This window comes from Diorhabda carinulata, chromosome Y (assembly GCF_026250575.1).
Source record: "Diorhabda carinulata isolate Delta chromosome Y, icDioCari1.1, whole genome shotgun sequence".
In the NCBI taxonomy this organism is placed as follows: domain Eukaryota; kingdom Metazoa; phylum Arthropoda; class Insecta; order Coleoptera; family Chrysomelidae; genus Diorhabda; species Diorhabda carinulata.
The window spans coordinates 12,029,681-12,047,398 of NC_079473.1; the positions used below are offsets into that span (position 1 = coordinate 12,029,681).

General features: G+C 24.9%; 1 protein-coding gene and 4 pseudogenes across 1 annotated transcript; 4 read left to right on the top strand and 1 right to left on the bottom strand.

Annotated features, from left to right (window-relative positions):
* Positions 1–1,587: 1,587 nt before the first annotated feature.
* Positions 1,588–4,388, bottom strand: LOC130902961 (NADH-ubiquinone oxidoreductase chain 5-like; annotated as a pseudogene).
* Positions 4,389–6,730: 2,342 nt separating this feature from the next.
* On the top strand, positions 6,731–7,592 carry LOC130902962 (cytochrome b-like; annotated as a pseudogene).
* Positions 7,593–11,003: 3,411 nt separating this feature from the next.
* Positions 11,004–11,587, top strand: LOC130902963 (NADH-ubiquinone oxidoreductase chain 2-like; annotated as a pseudogene).
* A 1,031-nt stretch (positions 11,588–12,618) lies between these two features.
* LOC130902985 (cytochrome c oxidase subunit 1-like) lies at positions 12,619–13,397 on the top strand (annotated as a pseudogene).
* A 3,802-nt stretch (positions 13,398–17,199) lies between these two features.
* LOC130902965 (uncharacterized) lies at positions 17,200–17,649 on the top strand. The gene has a single exon (XM_057815250.1). The coding sequence runs from the start codon at positions 17,200–17,202 to the stop codon at positions 17,647–17,649; it is 450 nt and encodes a 149-aa protein (XP_057671233.1).
* The last annotated feature ends 69 nt before the right edge of the window (positions 17,650–17,718 follow it).

Below are 17,718 nucleotides of genomic sequence, written 5' to 3' on the forward strand. Positions count from 1 at the left end.
AAAAGTATGTTAATGCATGTATTGATTGTGCATATAAGAAAAGTCAATAAGGCAAAAAAGGTTTCCTTCACCCTATAGCTAAACCAAAGGAACCCCTTAGTACATGGCATATTAACCACATAGAACCCTTTTGTAAAACAAAACGCATACATTTTTATGATCGTGGATTCGTTTTCAAAGTACTTGTTTGCAAGACCGACTAAAACAACAAACTCAAATGAAGTAACATATTGTTTAAAAGATTTATTTTGTAAGTTTGTGATACCCAAACGTATTATCGCAAATCGTGGCAAGGCCTTTAAGTCTAAAACATTTAAATAGTTTTGCGACGAAAGGAAAATTAAATTGGTTTTAAATGCAGTAGCTTCGCCCCGTTCAAATGGACAAGTCTAACGCTACAACCGTACCCTCTAGATGGCATAAATAAGAGTGTACAGAATGAAAACGAATGGCACGACAAACTGCCAGATGTTGTCTGGGGAATGAACAATACCATTAATGAAAGTACAGGGTACACCCCACACACATTAATGTTTGGTTTTGATAAATATCGTCACGGAAATTTAGATGAAAAAGATATCCACACCGAAAATAGGCAAGCAATCGCAGAAAAAGCCAAAACAAGAATGGACTTACAAAGCAAAAAAAATGCAGAAGCAGTTTAACAAGAAAAGGAAAGAAAACACTAAATACAGTGTAGGAAGCTTGGTTCTATAGCAAGGATATAAAAAAGACACTAAAGATGTCAGTCGCAAGACAGGTGACAAATACGGAGGGCCCTACAAAGTATCGAAAGTTCTAGGAAACGATCGATACGAAATTGTGGCTCTAAAAGGAATGAAAGGTTACCAACGATACACTGCAGTTGTAGCTGCAGATGCAATAAGAGAATACAAATTAACGGATGAGTTAATTGATTTATTGGAGTCTTAATTAATTAACCTAAAAATGGAACACCATACCACATAAAAGAAAAAAAAAACAATAAAACAAAGGTATTAAAATGAAAGTGGATCACCACATAATGGAACACCATAACGCACGAAAAATAATTGTTAAATATATAGTACACATTTATCGACTTAAAAAAAACATTAAAAAAAATGGTTTTTTTTTCAGCACTAAGAGGAAGTAACGACCCGATCTTCGCGAGGACGCGCGGGAAAACAGGATGGCCGAGTATGGACGCTTCCACATTAGGCGACACGACAACGACAACAATGCCGACACGATATTCGACAGTTGATTTACACATTCAACGACACGGTACATGCAATTATTGTGTGTCGTTCATAATGGCAGGACTCAACAAATTTCATTTACTATATATATTATATTTGAGGCGCAAAAAACGATGCAAGCAAAGGAATTTATGGGTACATCCAATTATTAAAGTGCGATATTTAGAGGGTGCTTATTATAACAATAACCTATTAATAATTGGTTTATTAATTACAATACTTATTATATACCAATGATGACGAGATATTGTTCGAGAAGGAACCTATCAAGGACCACATACCTTTTTAGTTACTAAAGGATTACGTTGAGGGATAATTTTATTTATTACATCTGAAGTATTTTTTTTTATTTCTTTTTTTGTGGATTTTTCCATAGATCATTCGCACCTAGAATTGAATTAGAACTATTATGACCTCCTAAAGGTATCCAAACATTTAATCCAATTGAAATTCCTCTGTTTAACACTTTAATTTTATTAACATCAGGTCTAACAGTAATATAAACTCATCACAGATTAATAGAAAATAATTTCACACAAGGACTTCAAGGACTAATTTTTTACAGTTATTTTAGGAATCTTTTTTACAATTCTACAAGGTTATGAGTATATCAAAGCCTCTTTTTCAATTGCTGATTCCTTCTTTTTTTATAGCAACAGCATTTCATGGATTACTCATTATCATTGGAACAACATTGTTATTAATTTGTACAATTCGTCAATTTTTAAACCATTTTTGTTAATGTAGTATGATTATTCTTATACATTTCTATCTATTGATGAGGTAGATAATTTATATAATATAAAAATTATATTTGACTTCCAATCAAAAAATCTAGAATCTAGTATAAATAATTAAAATTTTAATAAGATTAATAATAATAATTTAATTTTAATATTACTAACAATTGTTTTAAATTTAATTTCTAAAAAAAGATATTATGACCGAGAAAACAGAAGTCCTTTTGATGTGGATTTGACCCCAAAACTTTAGCTCGTCTTCCCTTCTCTCTACATTTTTTTTGATGCAATTATTTTTTTTTCGATGTTAAAATTACTTTACTTTTACCATTAATTATAACAATAAAAATTTCTAGTATTATGAAATATTCAATAATTTTAATCATCTTTATTTTTATTTTATTATGAGGGCTATATCATGAATGAAACGAAGGAGCCTTAAATTGAATTAATTAGGATAATAGTTAATTATAACATTTAAGTTGCATTTAAAAATTATTGAATTATTCAATTTATCTTAAATAAGAAGCAAAATATTGTATTTAGTTTCGACCTAAAAGTTTGATTTATAAAATGCTTATTTTTAATTCTCCAATTAAAGAAATAAGAAATTCAAGAATAAGCTTCTAACTTAATTCTTAAGCAATGAAATTTTGTTTTTATTTCTGTTTATATAGTTTAAAAAAACATTACATTTTCATTGTAAAATTAGATTTTTCTTATAAATACTTAAAAGTCTTTGACTTCCTTAATTTCTTCAAAATTACACTCTTTATAAGCTATTTAAGTAAATATTTAATAATAAAAACATTAATCAAAAATTAATAATAATAAATAAATTTTTAAATGATTAATTGAAAATAATTGTATAAAAGTTAACATTTTTAAATTTTTTGCTATTTGTTGACCTCCATAATATTCTAATCAGCCCTGATCAAAAATTTTTGTATATAATTTTCCTATAAATAATGGTAAATAATTTACCCCTAATGTAGACAAATAAGGCATATTTCATATTATTCTTATAAACAACCTTGAAATTAAAAATTTTAATGTTAATAACTGATAAGAAAGTTTAAATTTAGCCAATTCATAGCCTAACCATCTTCCAATCGTAATTACAAATAAAGTTAATATTTTTATAAAAAAGCTAGAAAAATAAAATAAGGGGTAGAAAAAAGTAACCATGAAAATAGTCTTCCACTAAAAACTACAAATAAAATTAATCCTCTCATTCCTTTTAATATAATTATTCTTCCTTCTTGAATCATATGTAAAGATATAAAATTAAAAGTACCAATTATTGAATAATAAGTTAAACGAAATCTATAAGAAACTATTAATCCAATTGAAATATAAAAAAATTAAATAAATATAAATATTTAAATAATTTTTTGATATAAATTCAACCACTAAATCTTTAGAATAAAACCCTGATATAAAAGGTAATCCACATAAAGATAAATTAGAAATATTCAAATAAGTACATGTTAAAGGTAAATGTTTTACTAAACCACCTATAAAACGAATATCTTGACAATTAAATAAGTTATGAATAATATTGCCTGCACATATAAATAATAAAGCTTTAAATAAAGCATGAATTAATAAATGAAAAAGTGCTAATTTATATTCTAAAATTTATATTCTAAAATTCTGCTAAAATAGATACAATTAAACCTAATTGTGTTAAAGTTGATAAAGCAATATTTTTTTTAAATCAAACTCAAAATTAGCCCTAATCCTGACATAAATATTGTTATTGATGAAATAAATAATAAAATTATTATTAAATTATTACTAAATGAAAAATTAAAGCGAATTAATAAATAAACACCAGCAGTAACTAATGTAGAAGAATGAACTAAAGAAGAAACAGGAGTAGGTGCAGCTATAGCTGCTGGTAACCAAGAAAAAGAAATTTGGGCTCTTTTTGTTATTGCAGCTAAAACTACTAAATACCTAATTAATTGTATAATATAATCCCCTTTTTTAATTTCTAAAAAAAAATAAAATTTCATCTTCCAAAATTTAATATTCAAGCAATTGATATTAGCAATGCTACATCACCAATTCGATTCCTTAAAGCTGTTAATATACCAGCCCTAAAACTTTTTAAATTTTGATAATAACTAACTAAACAATAAGAAACTAAGCCTAAACCATCTCAACCTATTAAAATAGAAATTAAATTTGGTGAAATAATTAATAATATTATAGATAAAACAAATATTACAACCAATAAAATAAATCGATTTGTATAAATATCCACGGCTATATATTTTTCTCTATAGAAAATTACTATAGAAGAAATAAATAAAACGAAGCTTATAAATAATAAAGATATCCAATCTATTAAAACAACAAAATAAATATTAGTAGAATTTAATATTATAAAATTAAACTCTAGAATATAAGATAAATTTATAATCAATAAATATAATGAAGAGCCTAATAATATTATTCTCAAATATAAAAATATTACGAAATAAATATAATAAATAAAACGAATCAAACCTCTATTAAATATATATAATCCTGGATTGACCATATTGAGTATATGAATACAAAAATAATGAAAAGACAGCTCTAAAAAATGATATTAAAGATAAAAATAATATACTAAATAAACTAAAAGCTAAAATTCTATTGATTATTATAATTTCTCTTATTAAATTTAATGAGGGTGGAGCAGCTATATTAGAAGAAACTGATAAAAATCAAATTAACCTTAAATTAGGTTAAATATTTAATAAACCTTTATTTAAATATAGTCTGCGACTATGTATTCGCTCATACGAAATATAAGCTAAACAAAATAAACCTGAAGAACATAAACCATGGGCTAATATTATTAATAAAGCCCCCCATAATACCAAATAATTCAAAGTTATAACCCCAGCTAAAACTAAACTTATATGAGAAACAGAAGAATAAGCAATTGAAGATTTTATATCACTTTGACGAATACAAATTAAAGAAACATTAAAACCCCCTAATAAATAAATTATTATAAAAAAATATTAAAATTTATTAAAAATTGTTTAAAAATAAGTATAAACCGTAAAAGTCCAAAACCTCCTAATTTTAATATAATTGCCGCTAAAATTATTGAACCAGAAATAGGGGCTTTAACATGCGCCTTAGGAAGTCATGAATGTAAAAAAAAATATTGGAATTTTAACAAAAAAAACCATATTAATGCATAAAAATATAAAAAATATGATAATTCTAGATTTATACAAACAAATATAGTTAAATAATATTTTTCTCTTAAATAAAAAAATATAATTAACATAGGCAATGATATTAATAAAGTATAAAATAATAAATAAATACCAGCCTCTAAACGCTCACGCTGATAACTTCAACCTATAATTAAAATTAATGTAGGAATTAACCTAATCTCAGAAAATAAATAAAAAATGAATAAATTTAATGAAGAAAATGTTAAATAAAGACTTAATAACAAAATAACTAAAATTATTTAAAATAAATTATAATATTCATTATTAAAATACAATTTTACCCTTGCTAAAATTATTGAACTACAAATTCAAAAACTCAGTAAAATTAAACTATAAGATAATATATCCAACCCTAAAAAATACGAAATACTAAAAAGTTGAAAAAACCCTCTATAATTAAAAATGAATCTAAAAGATGAAATAAAAAAAATAATTGTATTAATCAAAAATTCTTAAAACTTAAAGGAATCAATATTAATAACCCTAATAAATATATTATCATAAAAAAGAAAAAGTTGTAATATAATCATTACCATGAACACGAACTATTAAAATTAATATAGATAATCCTAATGCGCCTTCACATACTCTTATTGTTAAATAAATTATAGAGAAAAAATACTCATAAGTTATATTTCTTAAATATAAAAATAATCTAAAATATAAAGAAATAACAATAAATTCTAACCTTAACAATATTATTAACAAATGTTTTCGATTTAAAACAAATATCAAACCACCAGAAAAAAATATAATTATTAATAAATGTATTCACATCAAAATTTTAATTATTTAAATAAAATATTGGTCTTGTAAACCAAAAACAAGGTTTCTTTTAAAACTTCAGATATAAATAATATTCATCTTTAATCTCCAAAATTAATATTTTATTTAAACTAATATCTGATATAATTATATTTTTCTCTGTATTATTTATACTATCTTTAATATTCATTTTTATAAGTCATCCCTTAACTTGTGGATTAATACTTTTATTACAAACTTTAACAATTGCTATTACTAGTAGCCTCCTCAGCCTATGTTCTTATATTTTATTTTTAATTAGAGTTGGAGGAATATTAATTTCATTTATTTATTTAACAAGAATTGCCTCTAATGAAAAATTTAAATTTAATTTCAAATTATTATTGATTATTACATTAACAATAATTTTATTGACCATTTTAATATTTCTAGATCATTATTATATAAATATTATAATACAAACAATTGAAACAAAACCATTAAATTTAAATAAAAACCTAAATTAATCTATAATAAAATATTTTAATGTTCCTAATTATTTAATTATAATTATAATAATAATTTATTTATTCATTACTCTAATTGCTACTGTAAAAATTACAAACTTTTTATATGGGCCACTACGACAAATAATCTAATGAAAATACCCGTACGAAAAAGAAACCCATTATTAAAAATTATTGATAACTCATTAATCACATTTCCAACTCCATCAAATATTTCATATATATGAAATTTTGGCTCCCTACTAAGAATTTGTTTAATAATTCAAAATTTTACAGGATTATTTTTAGCAATACATTATTGACATAATTTTGAATTAGCTTTCAATAGAGTTGCTCACATTTGTAGTGATGTAAATTATGGATGATTATTACGAACTTTACACGCAAATGGAGCTTCTTTTTTTATTTGTTTATATATTCATATTGGACGAGGAATCTACTATAGATCATATAACATATTAGAAACATGAATAATTGGTGTAACAATTTTTTTTTACAATAGCAACTGCCTTTTTAGGATATGTTTTACCTTGAGGACAAATATCTTTTTGAGGTGCTACTGTTATTACTAATCTAATATCTGCAATTCCTTACTTAGGAAATATACTAGTACAATGAATTTGGGGGGTTTTGCAGTTGATTATGCAACTTTAACACGATTTTTTACATTTCATTTCATTTTACCATTCATTATCTTTGCTTTTATAATTATCCACTTATTATACCTACACCAATTAGGATCTAGAAATCCAATTGGTACTAATAGTAATATTGACAAAATTCCTTTTCATCCTTATTTTATCTTTAAAGATATTTTATGAGCTCTAATTATAATTTTTTTATTAATCTTTTTAACTTAGAGAAATCCTTACTTATTAGGAGATCCTGACAATTTTACTCCTGCTAACCCTTTAGTAACTCCTGTCCATATTCAACCTGAATGATATTTTTGTTGGCTTATGCTATTTTACGTTCAATCCCTAATAAATTAGGAGGAGTAATTGCATTAATTATATCAATTGCTATCCTATATTTACTTCCATTTATTAATAATAAAAAATTTTTAAGATCACAATTTTATCCACTAAATAAATTTTTATTTTGAACATTAGTATCTATTATTATTTTATTAACGTGAATTGGAGCTCGGCCAGTTGAAGACTCTTATATCTTAACAGGTCAAATTCTTACAATAGTTTATTTTCTTTATTATTTAATTAACCCACTTACTTCATACTTTTGAGATTCTATTATTTTTAAATAGTTAATGAACTTGTATAAGTTTATATTTTGAAAATATAAAAAAGAGATTAAAATTCTCTATTAACTTATACTAAAAATAATTAACTAAATTATAAGAATAAAAAAAAATATTCTTATTCTACAAAAAAAAATTAAATAATTTATTGAAATAGGTAAATAACCCTTTCAAGCTAAATATATTAATTTATCATAACGATAAAGAGGTAAAGTCCCCCGAATTCAAAGTCAAAAAAAAGATAAAAAAGATAAATTTAAAAAAATATATATAGCTTATTAAATTTGCCCCTATAAATAAAAAAACACATATTATTCTTATAAACAAAATATTTCCATATTCTGCTAAAAAAATTATAGCAAACCCTCTCCTTTAATATTCAACATTAAATCCTGAAACTAACTCTGATTCCCCTTCAGCAAAATCAAAAGGAGTACGATTAGTTTCAGCTAAACTTGAAACTAATCATATAAAACATAATGGTAATAATAAATATATAAATCAAATAAATTCTTGATATTTAATTAAATCAATTAAATTTACACTTAAAATTAAAAATAAAAAAGATATTAAAATTGAAGCTAGTCTTACTTCATAAGAAATTCTTTGTGCTACTGAACGAAGTCTGCCTAATAATGAATAATTAGAATTTGAAGACCAGCCAGCTAATATAATTGTATAAACACTTAAACTTGAAACAGCTAAAAAAAATAAAATTGTTAAATTAAACCTAATATTAATTCTAATAAATGGTATACATATTCATATAAATAAAGATAATAATAAAATGAAAATAGGCGATAAATAATATAAATTAAAATTTGCTATAAAAGGATAAGTTTGCTCTTTACTAAATAATTTAATAGCATTTCTAAAAGGTTGAATTAAATCAATAAATCCTACTTTGTTTGGGCTTTTACGAATCTGAATATACCCTAAAACTTTTTGTTCTAATAATGTTAAAAAAGCAATCCTAATTAATACACAAATAATTAAAATTAATCTTGAAATTATAATTATTAAAAAATCTTTTAATATCAAGTATTACAATTTGTAATATAAATAACATTTAAAGATTCTAAATCCATTGCACTAATCTGCCAAAATAATTATTTTAATTCAAAATATAAAAATTATTTTTTTCATTTGGTCCTTTTGTACTAAAAAGTTGAATTTAATTAAAGATAGAAACCAACCTGGCTTAAACCGGCTTTAACTCAAATCATGTAAGATTTTAAAAGTCGAACAGACTTAATTAATTAGCTTCTGCACCAATTATAAATTTTAATCCAACATCGAGGTCGCAATCTTTATTATCGATTGAACTCTCTAATAAAATTACGCTCGTATCCCTAAGGTAATTTTATCTTATAATCCAAATATTTGGATCAATTATTTATTAATTAATATAAAAATAGAAAAAATGTTTATTAAATTTTTTTATCACCCCAATTAAATAGTTTTTAAATATAAAAAAATTAATTCTAAATCATTTATAAAAAAAATTATAAAACTCTATAGGATCTTCTCGTGTTTTAATATTATTTAAGCTTTTGAACTTGAATAAAATTTCACAAAAATTAAATAGAGACAGTATTTTTTTCATTCAACCCTTCATTCTAGCTTTGAAACCAAAAATATATTAATTATTAATAATATAAAAATATTAAAAAATATTTATATTAATTAATAAATAAATTAAATTTTTTTCTTAAAAAACTAGATGTGTTTAAAAACGAATAACATTTCATTACAAAAAAATATTTAAAATTATTTATTCCACAATGAAAATTTTAATTTTTTAGCTCTTTTAAATTCGAAAAAATTAAACATATAAATATTATTCAATAAACCCTAATACACAAGGTACAAAAAATTAATTTTTCTTTTTTTAATAATAAAATTTTCTTTCACAATACAATTTACTATAATTGAATAATTTTTTTCTTTTTTAATAATAAAATAAATTTTACTTAATTAAAACTTTTAACTTAAAAAAATAATAAAATTCTTATTTCAAATTAAATTGAATCTCACAATTAACTCTTTAATGTAACTAAAATACTTTTTAATCAAGCTCTAATTTGTATTCTAGACTCACTTTCCAGTAAATCTACTTATTCCATATTAAATTAAAATGACGGGCGATATGTGCATATTTTAGAGGTAAAATCATTTCAATTAATTTGTTAAAATTACTATCAAATTCAAATATAAATTTTTAATAATAGAAATTATCCAAAAATATTTTTATTGTAACGCAATACTTCTTATATATAAATTACACCTTGATCTGATAAATTTTATAATATTAAATTCTAAATATTTATAATTTTAATGAAATATTCAATTACGATGATATACAAACTAATAATATAAGTAAATTAAATCGTGGATCATCATTTACAGAACAGGTTCCTCTGAAAAGACTAAAATACCGCCAAAATTTTTAATTTTCAAGAACATTACTATTACTAATTTAGTATTAAATTTATAAATAAAATTTAAAATTTCACTTATTAAATTTTATATTAAAATTATTTCTTACAATTAATTTTTATTAATATAATTAAATTATATTATTTGTATAACCGCAACTGCTGGCACAAATTTTGTTAATAATACTTATTACTTTCAAATTTAAATTTCTTTAATATATAATTTTAATCACTGTTAAATTCTTCTGTAAAATAATTCACATATAATAAAAAATAACACCTAATTTGTAAGTTAAAATAAAACTTTTAAAAAATATTCACTTTTCCAACTGACTAAAATTAAAAACAAATTAATTCCAAAATTTATTTTTTAAATTTTAACCTAATATTTTAATTTACAATTATACGACTAATAATAAAATTACCTTCATATATGAGAACCAAATAATAATTTATAACCAAAAATATAAATTATATACATTTTAAAATTTTAACAATTAACCTTCATTAAATAATCTAGCTTATCCCCATAAACTAGATTGACCTACACCCTTAATGTAAGCTATAAAATGATTAATTAAAATTTTTCAGTCTAATTTATCCCCATAAACTAGATTGACCCGCATCCCTGAATGCAAGTCATAAAATGATTAATTCAAATTTTTCAGTCTAATTTATCCCCATAAACTAGATTGACCTACATCCCTTAATGCAAGCTATAAAATGATTGATTCAAATTTTTCAGTCTAGTTTATCCCCATAAACTAGATTGACCTGCACCCCTTAATGCAAGCTATAAAATGATTAATCCAAATTATTCCTTTAATAAAATCAAATAAAAATATTTATCCTGCAGAAGCATCCTTAAAATACTTTATTACTCAAGCCTTAGCCTCTACTATTATCTTATTTACTGTAATTATATCATTAATCTCCTCAGATTATATCCCCAATAATTCTGACACTTGATTAATAATAATTCTTAATTCAGCAATATTAACAAAATTAGGAGATGCCTCCTTCCACTCCTGGTTTCCTGTAATAATTGAAGGACTAAATCAAACAAGCCTGAGAAAAATTATAGCTTATTCTTCAATTAATCATATTGGTTGAATACTTGCTGGAATATTAAATTCTAAGTTAATTTGGTAAGTATACTTTATTATTTATTTTTTAATTACTTTAAATATCGTTATTTTTTTATAAAATTAAATTTATTTAACCTAAATCAACTTTTTAATGCATTAAATGCAAATAAATTATTTAAACAATTTTTTATTTTAAATTTTCTATCTTTAGGAGGTTTACCACCATTTTTAGGATTCCTACCAAAATGAATTGTGATCAATAACTTAATTTTAAGTCAAATATACACTTTAAGAGTAATCTAAATTATTAATTGCCCTATACTTTTATATTCGATTAACATTTTCCTCTCTAACTATTTTAATAGTGAAAATCTGGTTAAAGCAACAAAATTTAACAATTTCATTTTTCTACTCTTAAATGCATTTACTTTACTTAGCTTATGCCTTTGTACTAGGATCTTAAATATCTTATAAGGATTTTAGTTAAGTTAAATTATCAACCTTCAAAGTTGATATTATATTTGATCTAAGCCCTAAAAATTATTTACCTTTATATTTGCAATTTAATATCATACTTACATATACATATAAGGCTTGGTAAAAGAATATTAATATTAATAAATAAATTTACAATTTATCGCCCGAACTCAGTCATTTTACTGAATAAATGGTTGTTTTCAACAAATCATTAAGATTTTGGAACATTATATTTTATTTTTGAGATTTGAGCTGGAATAGTTGGTACCTCTCTTAGAGTACTAGTACATACAGAATTAGGAAATCCCGGAACATTAATTGGAAATGATCAAATTTACAATGTTATCGTAGCTGCTCATGCATTTATCATAATTTTTTTATAGTAATACCAATTATAATTGGTGGATTTGGAAACTGATTAGTTCCCTTAATAATCGGTGCTCCATATATAGCATATCCCCGAATAAATTATATAAGTTTTTGAGGTGCAGGTACAGGATGAACGGTTTATCCCCTTCTTTCATCTAATATCGCACATGGTGGATCTTCAGTAGACTTAGCTATTTTTAGTTTACATTTAGCTGGTATATCTTCAATTATTTTAGGAGCAATTAATTTTATTAATACAGTAATTAATATACGACCTAAAGATATGACATTAGACCGTATACCTTTATTTGTTTGAGTAGTTGTTAGTAGTTATTACAGCAATTCTTCTATTATTATCCCTACCAGTTTTAGCTGGGGCTATTATTATATTATTAACTGATCGAAATTTGAATATATCTTTTTTTGATATTGCCGGAGGAGGGGACCCAATTTTATACCAACATTTATTTTGATTTTTTGAACATACTAAAATTTATATTTTAATTATTCCTGGTTTTGTATTAATTTCTCATATTGTTAGACAACAAAGAAGAAAAAAAAGCTTTTGGTACATTAGGTTTAATTTATACCATAATAGCAATTGGACTACTAGGATTCATTGTATGAGCTCATCATATATTTACAGTTGGTATAGATGTTGACACCCGAGCTTATTTCACATCATCTACTATAATTATTGTAGCTCCTAGTGGAATTAAAGTTTTTATATTATTAGCAACATTTCATGGATTAAAAACTAACTATAGACCAGCAACATTATGAGCATTAGGCTTTATTTTTTTATTTACAGTTAGAGGATTGACAGGAGTTGTCATAGCTAACTCTTCAATCGATATTGTTTTAAATGATACTTATTATGTTTCAGCTCATTTTCATTATGTTCTTTCTATAGAAGCTGTATTTGCTATTTTAGCAGGTATTGTTCAATGATTCCCTTTATTTATAGGTTTAACTTTAAATAATTTTTATTGAAAAATTCATTTTTTTAATATATTTATTGGAGTAAATTTAACTTTCTCTTCATAACATTTTTTAGGTTTAATAGGAATACCACAACGATACTCCGATTATCCTGATATTTTTACTCTATGAAATATTGTTTCATCAATTGGATCTTTAATTTCCCTTATTAGAGAAATTTTTTTTATTATTTATTTTTTGAGAAGCTTTCTCTATACAACGAAAAAGAATTAATTCATTAAGAATAAATCCTTCAATTGAAAGATTACAATTTCATCCTCCATAGCTAAGCATCTAAATTCAGGATCTGATAGTTAGATAGATCTATCAAGCTATTTCATATACTATGTTAGGCAATTTATAGATTGGTGTTTTATAATTCAATTAGTAGAAATAGATAGAATATTAAGGGTTTGACTGTAAGCTATTCTAATATTTTGTTATTTAAAGATTCCAGAAAGTTTAGGAGTAACTGATTTTATATATGGTAAAGGTGTATAAATATATGGAATATTTCTATCAACGTGAATTTGAATATTGAATTTTGAAACCTATGAATTTAAAATTTTTACAACAATTAATACAATTCAAAACCACCGAAAATCTTAATTAATTATTGTAAGTAAAATATTAATTATTTTAATACATTTATATACATACATATATATTTCTTATAACCAATAAATATTCAGCTACATTCATAATAGAGCTAGCTATATAATTTATTTAAATTATTAAGGTCTTTTTTATCATTAATAGCTTTTTCGTTCTTATGAATGTGAAGCATTTCTAAAAATATTCTTTTTCGTGTATTAGATTCTGTTTCAAGAATTTTTGAATCTTTATAATTGGATTTATGTTTTTGTATATTCCATGTTCGTTAATGCAGTTTTATTTTTTTTATCGTATTGATCACCTTTTAGTCTATTTACCAAATACTGAAATGTCTATCCTATATAGACAGCGTCACAATTAGTACAAGGCACTTGATATATACATAATATTATTTCTTTTGTTATTTGGTATTTTAGATTTAAATTTAGTGAAATATTTGGATAACGTATTATGTTCTTTTTGACTTATACTAATATCATATTTATGAAAATACTTTGATAGTTTTTGGGAAAGTCCTTATACCTACTTATGGTAAGGAAAAATGTTTTATATTTTGATGTTTGGTTTCTGTTTTGTTTTTTAATTGATTGTAGTATCTGTTTATCCTTTTCCTGATTATGAACTTCTAATCAACTTAAGAGATTGCATTTTTCAATCTTCCAGTAAAAAAGGATCAGCAAAATCTACCCCAACATTTAAAAATGGAGAATAAACATTTATTCTAACATCCAGAAGATCACCCATCAAATATTGTAAACCTTTAGGTTGGGCTTCAGTGCAAATTACATATTTCTAGTAATTTTTTTACAGGCATTTCTAGACGAAATAGGCCAATATTTTTCTCTGACTGTATATAATAATTGTTGTGTTCCACAATGAAGAGATTTTCTATGGAGATGAGTTGGAATAATATCAGTCACAACATGAGATTTGGGTAGAATAATTGGAAATTTATATACCGCTAATACGAATAACTCTATCCTTTAGGAATGGGTTTGGTGATAGAATCGGACACCCTTTTAGCATTGATCTGCTATTTGTTAAACAATAGTATTCATTTGCAAAGTATACCTTCTGAATTTTTTATATAATGAATAATTCCGTGATTTTAAGTTCTTTTGGAGTGAGTGGGTCGATAGTCGGCGTATTTGAGATAAGTTAAAGTTTCTTTCCGAATGATTTAATTTTTTCACAAAACCGAATTATGAATGCAGTGACAGCGAATAATTTAGAAAAATTTTAAATTCGTTCAAGTAGTCTTGTAACTAATTCATTTTGAATTACATTCGTGGATTTTGTTTTGCCTTTCGGAATTTCGTAGTCACCCCTCAAATTCCAAGTACTGCTATTGTTTAAGAACCAATGTGGTGCGTACCACCATAGAGTATTGGTTTTTTAGAGTTTTTAATGAGCATCCGCGCGATAAAATGTCAGCAGCATTGTCATTTGACGATACATGATACCAATGAGAACTATTTGTTGAGGTCTGAATTAATTTCAGAAACTCTATTCGCGACTAATGTTTTCCACTTGTAAGGTTCTCATTTTATCCAAGCTAATGTAACAGTCGAATCAGTGTAAAAGAAATAATTATCAAACTTAAAATTTATTGTATTATTTATTTTGTTCACGAGCTGTGCTGTTACTTGCGCCGCACATTAGTCCAGACGGAGTAGGGTCAATTTTTTGGTTGGTGCTACACGAGATTTCGCGCATAATATATTGGAATAAATTCGTCCGTCTGGTTTGACACATCATTTAAACAAACACGAGCCGTATGCCTTTTCGGATGCATCGGAAAATGCATGAAGTTCTATCGTGACGCTATCGTTATACAAAACGTGATGAGGACTGGTTTTATCATTTAAAATTAACATCTCCTTTTTGAACTCTAACCACAACTTCTCTAAATGCGGAGGTATGGGTTCATCCCACGATATTTTCATTAACCACAACTCTTGCATCATGATTTTTGCCCTGACTATAAATGAACCTAGAAGACCGAGTGGGTCAAAAATTAGACATATTGCAGATAAGACACTTCGTTTTGTTTCCAGTTTAATGTTCGACTCAATATTGGTTGCTGCATACATTATGGAGTCTGATTGTGCATTCCATAAAATTCTTAGTTTTGTTTGACTTGTTTCCGCTAAGTTGCAAATATTGAGATCTAGACCTTCACTTAGCTTCACCTTTGCTCAAAATATCAGTACTGTTGCTCAACCATTTTCGGAGTTCAATACCTGCACTATGATTATTCAAATGAAGTATTTAAACTAATAACTTGAATGAAATAAGCAATAAAGAATATGATTAATGAAAGGAACGGACTCTTCACCTTCTTCTCGTCTCTGCTAATGATGGAGATGAGTTCCCGCCTTTATGTATCTTCTTTAACCTCACTTCTTAATTGATGCCCTTCTTCAATGGGATTTTTATGTTTGGAGATTAATCACAATCCTATCGATTAGACCAAAATATGTTGGGGGACAATTTAATTGATTAAGAGAAAACTTATATACTTCAGTGGTCTGTAACACTTTATGTTTAACATAAAATATAATTCTCCGGTACAACACTCTACTTCGCTGATCATTTGTGGTAAACTGAACTTTTATTTCTAAGCACTATTGCCGCTTTTACAAACATGTTTTATATTCATCAACAAGGACAGTTTCCTCGAAATCTTCCATTATTAATTGTGTTATAGCACTTGAAATGGAAGCTCCATAGCACAACCATCAATTTTTATGTATATTTCATTTTCATATTTGAAGTACGTTGTTGTAAGTGTGAGTTCTATAGCTTCTATAAATTCTTTTTGAGTTATTTCTGTATATTCTTTAATTTTGTCCCATTTTTTTAATCAATATATTTTTTACAATAGTAATAGGAATATTTTTATAAAGACACCAGTTACATGCAGAAAATTCTTGAAGGACATTTTATAAAACGCAATTGTATTAAATATTGTAAACACTTCATCAGCATTTATTTTTTTATAAATATGAATTGTTGTAAACAACTTGACAATGAATATATGTATCGTTCTTGAATATATAGTTCATTCAATGTTTATAGTTAGTTCGCTCTTGAGATTAATTGTATTCATTTAATTTTGTGTAAAATAAAGTTTTTAAAAATAATTTTCGAAAACCGAAAATTATAATTGGCGCAGTCATTCGGATTAGTGCGGTCGCGATTTTTCACGCAAAGTGCGATAAAAAATTCCGACTACGTACTTCAGTACAGCAGCACTAGATCTACGTGTTCAACGAAGAACTTCAGGACTTCAGATAGCTGTAAGTGCCAAGTTTCCTTATTTATATACCTTTTTATCTATCCTTATCAAACTTTGAGTAAGGAAGAGATAATCTAATAATTTTGAATATAGTATTTTTATGAACGATTTAGATAACTTATTGAATACATTTGGTAATTTAAACTTAAAAGATAGTTCAGATTATACAAAAATGACAACTTCAAATCCAAAAACCCTAAATTGGGAATTATTTAAACTAAAATTGGAAAACATAAAACCATACGACGGTAACAGAAATACTTTAAACAAATTTATTAACAGATGTGAAAATCTAATAGAGACGTATTCGATCTATAATGATCAAGATATTAATAATCATGTCTTGGAATGTATCCAAGAAAAATTAATTGACAAAGCTGAGATGATGGTAGGAAATAGGATTGAACTAAATACCTGGTTCAAACTAAAGGAAGCTTTGATACAATGCTTTGCAGATAGGCGCGATTTAGACTGCATATTGCAGGAATTAACAAAAACAAGACCGTTTAAAAATGAAAACTTAATAACATTTGGTAACAGATTACAATTACTGAAAAATCAAACAATACAAAGAATCAGTAATAATTTAAATTTAGGTGAAATTGACAAAAATGTCAAATAAACCATTGCGAAAAAACAGCTTTGAACACCTTTATAGCAGGATGTTCAGGCATCATACGCAATAACATTT